The sequence below is a fragment of the Cynara cardunculus genome (assembly GCF_001531365.2).
Source record: "Cynara cardunculus var. scolymus isolate 2C chromosome LG 8, CcrdV1, whole genome shotgun sequence".
NCBI lineage: Eukaryota > Viridiplantae > Streptophyta > Magnoliopsida > Asterales > Asteraceae > Cynara > Cynara cardunculus.
The window spans coordinates 21335823-21349157 of record NC_037535.1 but is presented as its reverse complement, the minus strand read 5'-3'; the positions used below and the strand labels follow the sequence as shown (position 1 = coordinate 21349157).

Sequence of the window (13335 nt, the reverse complement as noted above, 5' to 3'; positions counted from 1 at the left end):
GCAAAACCTCTAAAATGTGGTTATTTTGTGGCAAAGGGTTGTGTAAACCGGTTATTTTTATAAATTTCCCTAATTATAACAACCCTTTTCTTCTTAATAATTCATTCAACCTACCCCACCTATTTTCAATCTCCATTGACTTAATTGCCTCAACATTAACAGCTGAATCCAACTTAATCACTTACCCAGCATTTCATTCAGCATAACATCATCTTTGACTAGGTAAGCAACTCCTACCTTTGATGGTAAACAAGTAGTAAACAACCGCTTAAAACCCATTTACCAAATGAAAATGCTTATAGGGTGTCGGTTACCTTACCGAATGAGCATGACAAGAATCGAATCTTACCCAGTAAGTGAAATAGAAGAGCCTTAGGACTATTTGGTTGGTTTTCTATTAAGGGGTTGTTTGGAAGTTGCTAAATGGTATTGTGCAGAATCATTAAATGATCAGAATGATTACGAGGCTCTCATGATATAGTGCAAGATGAAATATAATTGTTTGATAAGTGTTTACAATGAAATCAGGGCACTTAATGATTAAGGAAGACTCAGGATACAAAATCATTCAAAGGGTTTTAGAACCATTAAGAGGCAGACTTTTTTTTTTGCCAAACAAGATTCACTTCTTAATGATTCAGATGTTGCATTTTAAATGAACTATTAAAGAGGTAAACAACCAACCTCTTAAATCATGTATGGATAAAATTGTCTGTATGGATTAATCTCTCTTATAATTGAGGGTTCAAAAAAAACTTGGCTTTCTCCATAAAGCTCTCTCTAGAAGTCTACTGAATAAGTCATTTTCTATATTATTAAGTCACTACCAAACAGTCATGTATAATTGACCAACTGGTTGACGCTTGCCGAGTAAGAGACACCAACAATCCATTTTGATGGCCAAGAATGTTACCCGATAAGTAAACGTTATAACTCTAGCCAGAAAACGTTTACCCAGTAAGTAAGCATTTGGTAAACGGACCCTTAGTTTCAGTAAATGAAAACTCTAGGCTATTTTGTTGCTAAAGATTTGGAATCAAAATGATGTTTGATTTTGTTGTTAAAAGCTTAGTTAAGTTGCAGGGTACAAGTAGAAGATAGAGATGGAAGAAAGTGATGTAGCAAAAACTGAAAGTGCAACTGTACCTGCAGGCATTCAGTTCTGCAATAAGATAGAGAGGTAAATTATAAGCCAATATTGGAAAAGAAGGTATAATAAGATGAGGGTAGGGATGGACCATAAAAGTACCCCCAATGCAAGCAAGATAGATAAAAAGGCAATTAGAAACAAGACCACTGGTATTGTACCCAACCCAGTTGCAGTTAAGACCCCAAACTCCAACCTTCTGACACTATTCTTTCACTCTCTCAATTCATATAGTAAAGATGGGGTTGCCTTTCCTTGTGTTTCTTCATTATCACCTTCCCCACACTACATAAATGCTATATATCTATCATCTTCATTCTAGATACAAGTCAAACTTTTGACTTTTGGAACCCTAATTTGTAAGTATATTCATCACCTTTTGATCCTAATATGCTTCCCATTTGCATACAAAAGCAGCTAATAAAGCTTATAAATTTGGATACTTTTCCTTTGCTCAGAAACTGACACAATCATATATATATATATATATATATATATATATATATATATATATATAAGTAGCTTGAAAATGTGTGAAATAATATTTACCATGAAATATGTAAACAAAAAAGTGTGCATGGAGGTTTCAGAGAAGAACATGATATAAATGGAATGAAACGGTGTGAGTTGGACATGTCTCAGTCATCTAATCGTTTCCATCTCGTTGTCCTAATCTAAAAATGTGATTTCTATAATGTTGTTCGATATAAAGAGTACTCTGCCATGATTTCAAGCTATTAAGCTGAGTCATGCTGGTTAAATAAATTTCGTCATAGAAATTTCAAGAAAATTGTACCAGCAACGAAAAGTTGAATGAAAAATCTGCCAGCACTCGTAATTCTTAGAGGGCTTTCTTCACTTGAAAGAAGTTGGAACGTTCCTTGTTTGCAGCATCAACGTCATCAGGCGATGCCACAGCTACCACAACGCCTTGATCCTTGATAGCATCAATTGCATTTGCAAATTCTTGGAAGTCCTTCAAGCTTTAAAAAATAGAAAAAGATAAATGAGCATCGTCACGATATGCAACTATCAGAAGTTTTGAAAAAATGCGGACTGTACCTTGTCGATAGTATTTCCTCGCGTCTTACTTGTCTTTCTTCTTCTGTGATTCCCAATAAGTATCGCAATAAGCTGCAAATACCAGTTCACATCATTAACATGTTCGTCACGTGACCCCAACAACATCTTAAATTTGATGGACATTAGATGGTCTCTAAGAGTAGTTCAGGAGAATGATTGGGTGTTTGGTTTGCAGAATGTTTATGGGAGTGAATAGAATGTGTCAAAGAAATTGGAATGGCATTGAATCAGGTTTGGCAGAATGTTTGGCCAGGCATTTGGTTGGCATGGAATGGAATCCGACAATTCCATCAGATAAATTGAAATTTATCGGTTTGGTCCACAGAATATAACTTTAAAATTGTAATGAAATAATAATAAATGACCAAAATACCCCTTTATAACATTCTGGTACTTTCTTGTTTCAATTATAAATGCTAATGATAAAATTAATAAAAATACTAATTGGCAGAGGTCGTTGCAGTACTTTCAACAGTTGGCTTGTACTTTAAATGGTCTACTTGCTGCCATAACATTTTTTAGGGAAAAAAGGTAAAAACTTACCTGCTATATCCTTTGGCATCGGGTAATTGGTATGAATCTACATCACCAATTGTCCCAATGATTGCCTTTGTAAGAGTATCATCATCTGTTTCCATTTGACGTAGGAAATCACTTGTTCCATCATATACATCTAGAGTCTTCAGCAAATTAGGATCCCGATAAGATAGAAATGAGAATACTCCTGTTTGCAGAAATTGGTTAAGGAACATACAAAACAAAGTTGACAAGGAAAAAAAAAATTGCTTGCTTTTTACCTGAATGAGTGTCGAAATCACAGAAGCCTCCATAAGCACCACCACTAACTCGCACACGATCCCATAACCAAGTATTACTTATGTGTTTAGATATAACATAGGCACTCCCCTTGAGTTGATAACCAGTTCCATATAGATTTGCAGCTTTTCCGACATAATTTACCTGCAATTATGATAAAGCAATTTAATAATGAAAACTTGAAGAGAAATAATTGTTTAATTAGCATAGAAACCAACCTGAGTAGGTATTATGATTGCTTCATTCGTCGAAGGAAGTCGTGCATTCCAAGAAGCTGATGTAACTGGAGAAGTACTTGGAAGCAAATCAAGGAACTTCCCAACATATCTCTCGGAGTTTTTAAGGTTTTTCCCGTCAGAGGTGAGATTCACAAGGCAACCATTCTTTGAGAGCAGGGTTTTGCGTATCTCTTCAAGGGACGATGAAATTCCACTCCAGTCTTGTTCGACTTTCTCTTCAAGATCTTTCAAAAATTCCAGGTAACTGCAACACACTGAATATTAATCCAATGACGCCTTGAAACAAGATCATAATAGACAGGTGGTATAAATTCAATTTGATGCCTCGCAGAAGATACCCATACCAAATATGGAAGCTCCTATTTAACGGAAAAAACAATTTAAACATAATCATTCAAGCTTATATGCATTTTAATCGACAACTTCACAAAGCTACAGTTCACAAGGACACCGGTGCATAATGAAAAATGCCCCCTCATAAATCATTGTTCTTTCCTCTTTCCCTTTATTTTTCTCATCAATATGCATCTTCCCAAGTAACTTTACTCATGGTTTATCATTTTAACTAGCATACCAGCCATATAAAATAATGCTCAAATACACCGATAAATCCAACCTGACACCACCCATCTGTTCACTGATCCACCCTGCATTGTTTAACTTTGCATCCATCCTTGCAGCTGCAATGCCATGACCACTTCCCCTTAATCGATTCTACATACAGAGACTACAAAATCAGATCATATCAAAGAAATAACAGTGATAACTAAATTGTCCATGACTCCAATCAATACCTCCATTCTAGCTTTGCTTTGGGAGACAAACTGCTTGAAGCGCTTTTGATCTGCAAACTGGACATCTTGGAGAATACAGTTGACCTAAAAGGGATGGTGTTGTAAGCTTATTATGTTTGCTACAAAAGAATACAGACAAGATACAAGAGAACTTATGGCTGTATGTTGCATACAGCCTCCCTAGCAGCACATACACATTTATACATGGGTACGTGAGATGGCACTAGTTTCTTACTAGCAAACTGCATAATCAGAATCCCTACAATGTATGGTAAATTAAAGTCCCTTGAATTCTAATATTATACCAGGGGTCATTACAAAGCATATGCTACAAAATCAACTAAAGAAGCACTGTAGACGGCAGGTGGAGAAAATTAGTAACACATGCAGATCATATTAAGGGTGTTTGGCAAGTAGTAATTATGGCAATGGCTAACATGAGTCTGCTTTAAACTATTTAACCAAATATTAACCTCGGTACAACCTAATCTTGGTAACTCACCAAATAAAGAGCACCCATTTTGGAATTATGATCAAGTCTAAAACTTTGAGTTCAGCCACAAGTAATCTATTATTATCATCCCAAAAATACAAGGCACATACCAGGTTAAAAAGATCTTCAGTACGTGCAGACATGGCTTTGCCTCTAACAATAATATGGCTGACAGGGGCATCCGACCCTCRCTTTGATGATGTTAAAGGGTATACTGAAATTCCCCCCGTCTTCCTTCCAATTAACTGATTTAGCTGCACAAAGTCTAGGTCTTTTGTACCCATCTCCAGCAATGATTGACTGTTGAGCAATGTAGTAGAACAAGTATAAGCAATAGCATGATTGACAATGTGGAAAAAAGGAAAAGATGTATAAGTACTTTGTTTTATTAATTTAACCATCTAAGTTCCACTTTTCTCTTCCCTCTTTGGCTGCAGCCTATCTGTCATTTTTTGTGCTTGGCTGTTACATAACTTGATCCAAATGTGCCCAGTTGTTTCTTTCAGATATCATTAACAGAAGAATCCTTCACTTCCCAGGAGGGAAGCAAAGTTTTAAAATATTGAAGTAGGGTTTTGAATCAAGAAAATAGGAGTATACAAGTTTCCTAGGCATCRAATATGCTTAATCATAGAAATCATTAGCATGACAAAACCAAAAGATGGAATTAGATGTACATTTGGGACATTGGTGAATTAAGGTACTTAAGACATTAATGGCAGTAAATATACACTGGACACAAACAATAGACATAAAACTTCTTTCACAAATGGTAGTTACAACTTATCTATTTTCCCCCAAATTTGGCGTCAGCCTTTTGTTATTAAATCATTCCACAATGTGTGTTTGAGAAAAAAGAGATGTTAATGAATCAAAGGTCCAACTGATCGCCGCGTCTGGCCTAACTCGCCCCTTTGACTGATGATCAATATGACAAAAGTATAACTAAATTAGATATTCAATATCATCCCATATATTCAGCAGCCCTTGATATTACTAAGAAACGGATGAAAAAAGAACCTAGAACAATCTCAACAATGTTGAGCATTCCGTCCTTAAGGCCCTACAAGTACAAAAGTTTGTTGATTTTACCATCACTACACAAATTCTTTGTTCTTCGTTCAAGCATTGTTGGGGGGGAGGGGTTGGTACAAGGAAAAGGAGTAACCACAACTAAACATGTTCTACAATTTCAACCGTGCTCTTCCACAATTCCACATGAAATATGTTCGTAATTTGAATGGTAAGCTGTCAAGAAGCATGTCCATGATGGTAGGAAATAAAGTATACATGCCATGTCTAACAGGAAGGCCTTGTGTTGACTGAAGGTAGTAACAATTTAGTACATAATAGTCAAGAGGGAGAAATGATTTGGTTGCTTGATAAGGAACCAAGATTTTTGCTAGTTGGAAATATGACTATGCTTTGCACTGATGGGAAGAAATAGCTTAATTGACCAAGCACACATTCTATGTTGATGCAAGGATCAGGAAATAGAGTTATTTGAAATGATTATATGTTAGATAATAGCATATAGCAATCACATGAGCTATATAAMTAAMCAAGTTTTCATCATTTCAACAAAAACTCAGTGTATATTGCTTTTTTGTGTAGCTATTAAACGCACAAATTACAAAATCAACCTTGGTGCATGACAAACATACATTGTCCCCTCTCACCATTGTATAATGGCCGCGTTGCCTTATCATGAACAAGAGGGCTTAATTTCCAGAAAACATGGGGTTTTTAGGTTTGGATTTGGGTTCATACTGGTTTCAGTTTTTGGTTTTGTTTCAATTTTGTGGTTTTGACTAGGGAAAGTATGTGGGAGTTTCTGTGGCATGGGTTTGCTGGTGGTAGCAGATAGGGGAAAGATGAAGATAAAGATCTTGAAAAAAAAACTAAGTTTGGGTTCAATTTTCATTTTTGGTTATTTATTTAGGGTTTGTTATTGGGTACGATATGTTTTTTGTTTATGTTTTTATGGGTGATTTTCTGGTATGGTGGAGGCAATGATAGTGGCAGTTGATGGAAGATGATGAATAAGATCAAAGATCATGATCATGAAGAAACAAACTAAAAACAACAACAATAATACACAATTACAAAATGACCCTTCACTAGAACCTCACAAAAAAAATAAGAACAGCACATGACTGACTCAATGTTGGAAATCTAATGATGTTAGGCTCAGAGACGACTTTCATATAAAATTGCAAAATTCAGGCATAACTTGTAACCTTTTTGTCAATAGACAGATCCAAGAAAGTTAGGTCATACCTCAAGAATGGTTTTTGTAATTTTCTCTCAATAAAGATAGCAGCAATGATACCAAAGTTCATAATGGCAAGAACAAAACTGAGTTATGACACTTCATGTTTGCAGCAGTATCTTACCAAAAAAGTGGAACCAGAGGAAGAAGTTCTTGCTTCAGTGAACTCATATCGAATACTATTTCAGTGTAAAGAACATCATTTGTGAAGAGGTCATGCTGCAATACTTTAACCCCATTGATATCTCCAACCTAAAGTTGTCAAAATTTGGCTTATTAAAGTTATCAAGCCAGCAGATCAACACATACAGCTCTTCGATCAATAAATTACAAGGTAAATTTACCTCGATGGGGATTTGAGTAGGTTTTTTGGGAATGTCTTGCAGAGAGAGGCTTGGAACAGTTTTCAGAGCCTCTGGTGGGTCAGGAGTTTCTTGCTTCAATCGTAGCTCATGTGTCATACGTGCCAACTCAGCAAGATCTTCCTCGGTCATACCTGCTTTAACTTTCTCTAAATTTTCTCTCTCTAATGCTTCATCTTGAGAAGCTTTCTCTGGATCAGGCTGATTGAACAGTACATATAAATTAGTACTGCTAGCATGTCTTATAATTAGAAAAGAATGGTCATGAATATACAATAACTGCAAGACTGGGCCCAACATTACCTGCATCTCAATGGTTACACGATGAGAATTATTTAATATAAATTTGCTTATCAATGGAGCAAATACTGCTTTTGATCCTTCCTTTTCAATTCTAGCTTTCAGTGCCGCCAGAGGTTGCTGGTACTTCAATGGTTCAAATGGATCCATATCATAAATCCACTTTCCCTGTAAACAGAAAAAATACAAACAATCACAATCAGAAATAAGACTCAAGTTCCAGAAACTATTCCTGCGAGAAAGCTCAACTTACAACAGAACGAAGCATCAAGGCAAGGCCACGAGGAAATGATCCAGTGTTATTTTCTCGGAGAGAAAACTCGATTGTGTTCATGGAAGCCTCTACAGCCTCCATGTTGAAACCTTCCTCTGCCAATTTTTCAAGTGTGCTCATGATTAAAGCTTCAACTTTTTGAATGTTCTCTTCAGAAACACCCTTCAGTCCAATGCTAAACTGAGGCTGAAGGAGCTCATCTTCCATTCCACCCCCAACAATGGCATCTCCCAAACAACTTTCGAGCAAAATTTTCCTTAGAGGGGAAGCAGGAGTTCCCAACAATAAATGATCAAGAAATCCGAGGGCAAGCTCAGTTTCCAAGTCCAGAGGCTCATCAGAGAGCAACCAATTAAGGCATACCATGTGGTTTTTCTTCAAATCGCCACCTTCAGCAGCAGGGTATTTCTCAACAACTCTAACTGGCTTGGAGAACAGTTTCTGTGTTTCAATTTTTGACTCGTGACGAGCTGAAGTTGCATCGAACATATCCAGATATTCTGTTTGGAAATGGGGTTTGAAAAAGGATTAGAGATGAGACGGTAAATGAAACTGCAAAGGTCAAAGATGGTGCATACACATACTTCAGCAACTATCTGTGAATGTAATGCTTTGAATTCATGTGTCAAGGCTCATTACTCTCATGCAGTCGTTAAATTCGTTATCACATAACAACACGTAAAAAACTGACTGATCACAGCACAAGTTTTCATATACCACTTGAAAAATATGAAGATAAACAAGACGGTAGTTATATGATGGATGTTCATAGGGAAAAAAAATACGAATGATTCTTAGTACTTTAACAGATAACTGATCATCAGATCTAAAGGGCCAATATTTGTGTTCATGTCTTCAATAATACTTTTTATGGCACATAAAGTAAATGAAAAACACAATTTATTCCAAGAGAGAAAGAGGTGTACCACTTAAGATGCGCAGACGCTCATTTGGATCATCATCTCCATAAAACCAAATCCTGGCATTGTTTGGATGGTAATACTTGCGATGAAAATCCTGTGTATTTTATATTATTAAATAGAAAGCACTCAAACTGATGATAATTGTAACAGATAAACACAACTACTGAAAGTACATGAATTATACAACTAATTTACTATGAAAGTTGGGCCTAAAAAAAGTAGGCGATAAACATAACAGGATACAATATGTATCTTTCAATGCATTTACCCTCCTATGGAGACAAACAATATGTAGCTAAAAACACAGTGACAACTTTCAAATCCTGAATCCCACATAACTTGATTTTGATTAAGGTGGATGCATACAATACTGCACAAGCAACAGGAAACATGATGGGGGAGAGGAAATTTATGTTAACAACCCCTGTAGTTAAGGACATTGACAACTTTCCTGTCGATAACAAAAACATGAACATATTGATCAAGGCCTTGTTTCTATCCCCTAAGCGGACAAGGAAATAATGCTTGGTTCGAGATGTTAAGGGACCAGAATCATTACAAAAGCAATATGACATGAGTTTTATTTTTGGTTACTGGGGAATAATTTCTGAAAGATAGGTTCTTGGCATATATTATATATGCATTATCAATCAAATATTGGATTACTTGGACTAAAGAGGTTAGTTAATCAGTATAGGTAGTAATTGATGCAGTTATGTATACACGAGAAACACATAATAATTCCCAAAAGGCATTACATTATACACATTATGATGACTGGAAGAAGAATTGAAGATACACCATTATTTTCGTCTACTTTCAGATAATAGCTTGATATGAGTTATCCTGGAAGTAAACCAGAATAATTAATTAAGATACAAGCTTTTACAACAACAAAGCTTTAGAAGATAACCCTCCAAAATAAAAAGAATAAGTTGGTACTGTTGGTTAACTTAAAGCATATAGAACACATACACACCTTGAACTCTTCAAACGTGAGTTTGGGTATAACTTGGGGATCACCTCCACTATCAACACCATAAGCATTGTCTGGAAAAATAGCCTGCATAAATTAGAATGTGGCATCAGCTACAATGTTTGAGATATTAATGCTCAAGAATCAAGAGGTAAACATGAAACAGCTGATGAAAGAAAAAAACATAAATAATAGAAGTACAGGTCAACAACAACACTGCAAGCAGCATGACAAGACAGAACCATGGATTCACTACTTTTAAGAGGCACACAGGTTCATAAAACAAGGCCGTTTTTCCCCTTCTTGTATTTTCATATAATGATATAATAACTTGCCAATGTTTTAGGCACTGAGGTTGCACAGTGAGCAAAAACTAAGATCTCGCTAAGTGCAATAATATTTATTTTATTTCAGGAGAGCAAATCAAGATAGACCAGCATAAGTTCATCAATACATTCATAAAAAGTCCAGCCCAGGCTATCTCATACACCCTCCTGTCATGTCTAGAAATTATCACAAGGCAACAGCTATGAAGGTTCATATTAATCAAATATCAACAAAAATGAAAGATAAATGAGCAACCCCAAGGCACCACAGCTTCTAGGGCTTGCAAGAATTGGGAGAGAAATCTCTATATGGTATATATATCCTCCCAATTGCAATTTGCAAAGAAATTGTTTCCATGACTCGAATAAGTGACCTTCTGTCCATAACAGGTTAACCTTACCAGTTTTCCAAGTCCCACCCCTAATGGAAGGATAAAAATATAAAAATCAATCTAGCTACTAACATGAACAAGTGGTCATGAGTACAAGACTTTGCAAGTATAATTAGTTTACTACAAACCATAAATGGGAAATCATAGGAGCTACACAGATTTGTTCATATCGGTACATTTCCAACCTATTTATCTCAAGTGAAAAGCCATCTTTCTTGAAAACTCATCTTTGTTTCAGTTCCATTACCCTTACAGAAGATAGAAATGCAAAGCGAAAGACAGAACAGAATTGCAGAAACATAAGACCAACTGCAAGAAAAATTTGGCAGGTGAACTTCTTGAGATTATAGTTAGAGACAGATTTATGGCAACAAAAGTGGGGTAACGCATATTTGACGGCAAATGATGCCCAAATGCCAGGGAACTCCCCCCCCCCCCCCCCCCCTACAACCTATTAATAAAAGGTGAGAGCTTCCATGGATAGATATGGGAAAATAAAAGAGAGGAGCAACGACCACTTCAATCTCCAAAGAATATGGGTGCTAAACCAAGAGTTTCTATGATGTTGGCAGCTTGCATTATGGAAGTGTCATTTGCTAAGAGCTTACTGGTCCTTCGTTTCATATCTTATACTTTACTGGAAGACAACATATACATGCCTATTCTGGCTAGCAAAGAAAAAGCAAGTCAATTAAACTGGTGCTGTTTTGATAAACACAAAAAATATCAAAGTGATATTTTCTTAATGAGTTGACTCAAGCCCGTACCAGAGAAAATGACTTCATTAATGAGCGGATATTTACCTGTTGAGATGTCCGGCCTAATATGTTATCAGGTTGGGAGTAAACACCTTTCATCTCATTGAATACAACACCTGAAAGTAGTATTACAAATAATCAAGACAAAATATATGCATGCTATTTCAATTTCTTAGCTTTAACAGGGTTCAGTTGAAACCTTCTAACTTAAGATATCAGATTAAACAAACATGTCCATGCTGATAACATATAAAAAATACTTCAATGCTAAGAGATTAGTACTACATATATCTAGTAGATAACATGAAGACTCGGTAATAGGCAATAGTACATTACAATACTTGATAATACAGAAAAGGAAAATTGATATTGACCTTTATAAGTTATTTCTTCTGAAGGGTCATTCAGCTCATAATGCCAGCCCTCTTGTTGGAAAGTCTGAATGTCCTCCACACATTTGGGAAAGAACACGGCATCCAGGTACACATCAACCAAGTTATAAAAATCCTACACGATAAACAAAAAACATTATTAAACTAGATTTAGAAGAGGCATCACCTATGACTTCCAATAACTCGCCAAATATTCTCAACCTTTGTGTTTGTGGATGCAACAGGATAGCATGTCCTATCAGGATATGTGAATGCATTTAGAAAAGTGTGCAAGCTCCCCTTCAGTAGTTCAACAAATGGTTCTTTTAGAGGGTACTTTCTTGAACCACATAGTACACTGTGTTCCAATATGTGAGGAATTCCGGTTGAATCTTTCCTGCATTAATAGTTCGTTGAAGTGACAATTAGTATAACACAGTAATACTATAAAGAATTTCATATTTGGTAAATGTTTCAAAGTTGCATTATCAGAGTAAGCTTTGAAAATTTATTTGTTCCCAAAAGGATCCCATTTGCTGGTGGTGCAATGTCCTTGAATTTGTGTCACTAATTGCAAAAACAATATATACTTATTATGGGCTAAATTTTGCATAGTGAGCTCTAATTCTGTTGCAATATACCATCCAATAATATAGCACTTCTCTAAACACTTTTTTGGATCAAACTTTCCAAAAGTATGATGGCATGAGATCCAATTGATGATGTTCCTCTTCAATCACATTCTTTCCCACCACGCTCTTCAACAAGAAAGCTACCATTCCCACCAATAGTAGAAGTGAAATGATTATGATTTCACATATATACTTGGTCAAATTTATTTAGACCAGAATGGAGCACATACACACGAATGACAATGAATTATGGACTAATGACTAATCAGTTGTTTCAATTACAATGCATAAACTCATAAACAACAGTTTCCAAGTTCTGAGAAGGATACTTACGGAGGAGTCCGGAGAACTACACCAAAGACCTTGTTCTCGTCGTCATTTGATACAGACATTACTTCGCAACCAGTTTTCTTATGTCTATACAAAACAGCTGTCGACTTACACTCATCGATAAACTGCTCGGAGACCTTCTCAAATCCAAGCTTCTCAGCAACATCATCATGAGCACCAATAGAATCTGCAAGCAAGCGGTAACCCTAAAATTAATATCAACAAGTGAAAATAAGTAACTACGACAACCAAATCCAGTTAATCAGTCGATGAATAAGATCATATTCTCTCCGTACCGATAAAAGGAAAACTATAACTTGCCTTTTGTATTCAAAGGCGCTAAATTTCAACTAACATAAAACTGAATAAACATTTGAAGGACAATCGAAATTCGAAAACCCCATTTATCTTCATAGCAATTAATATAAAAAGGATTAATTTTAGTTCACGATTTGTAACAAAGTTATTCGAAATTAAAAGGCCAAATTATAGTTCTCTGACGACGGAACAGACGGAAGATGACATAGTAGTGGTGCTAGTTATACCAGGTGAGAACTGAGGCGATGATGTTGCGATGGCTTTAGGAGATATATGAGAGAAGCGAGTATTGAAGTGGAGGCGGGATGGTAGTGCGGTGGAGATGCGGCGGAGGTGGTGGCGTATAGGAGAACGACGGTGGATATTGGGGATAAGACGGTGGCGGTTGGAGGAAAGACGATGGGAAGAACGAGAAAAGGTGCGAATACAGGCATGTGAAGTACATGAAGAGATAGAGCGAAGAAGAACAGCTCTCTCCATCGTCAATGGAGGAGGTAAGGAAAACTGCGGTGTGGTTACAGAGGCCAAA

General features: G+C 36.2%; 1 protein-coding gene across 1 annotated transcript; it reads right to left on the bottom strand.

Annotated features, from left to right (window-relative positions):
- Nucleotides 1-1666: 1666 nt before the first annotated feature.
- Nucleotides 1667-13335, bottom strand: LOC112516453 (presequence protease 1, chloroplastic/mitochondrial-like). Its single transcript, XM_025123501.1, has 19 exons — nt 13034-13335; nt 12492-12675; nt 11749-11923; nt 11530-11662; nt 11201-11271; nt 9683-9766; nt 8707-8797; nt 7760-8280; nt 7510-7674; nt 7189-7407; nt 6969-7096; nt 4683-4872; nt 4080-4163; nt 3902-3999; nt 3265-3529; nt 3028-3190; nt 2774-2954; nt 2210-2281; nt 1667-2130 (listed from the first exon to the last, which is right to left on the bottom strand). The coding sequence occupies exons 1-19, from the start codon at nt 13284-13286 to the stop codon at nt 1989-1991; spliced, it is 3219 nt and encodes a 1072-aa protein (XP_024979269.1). The 5' UTR covers nt 13287-13335; the 3' UTR covers nt 1667-1988.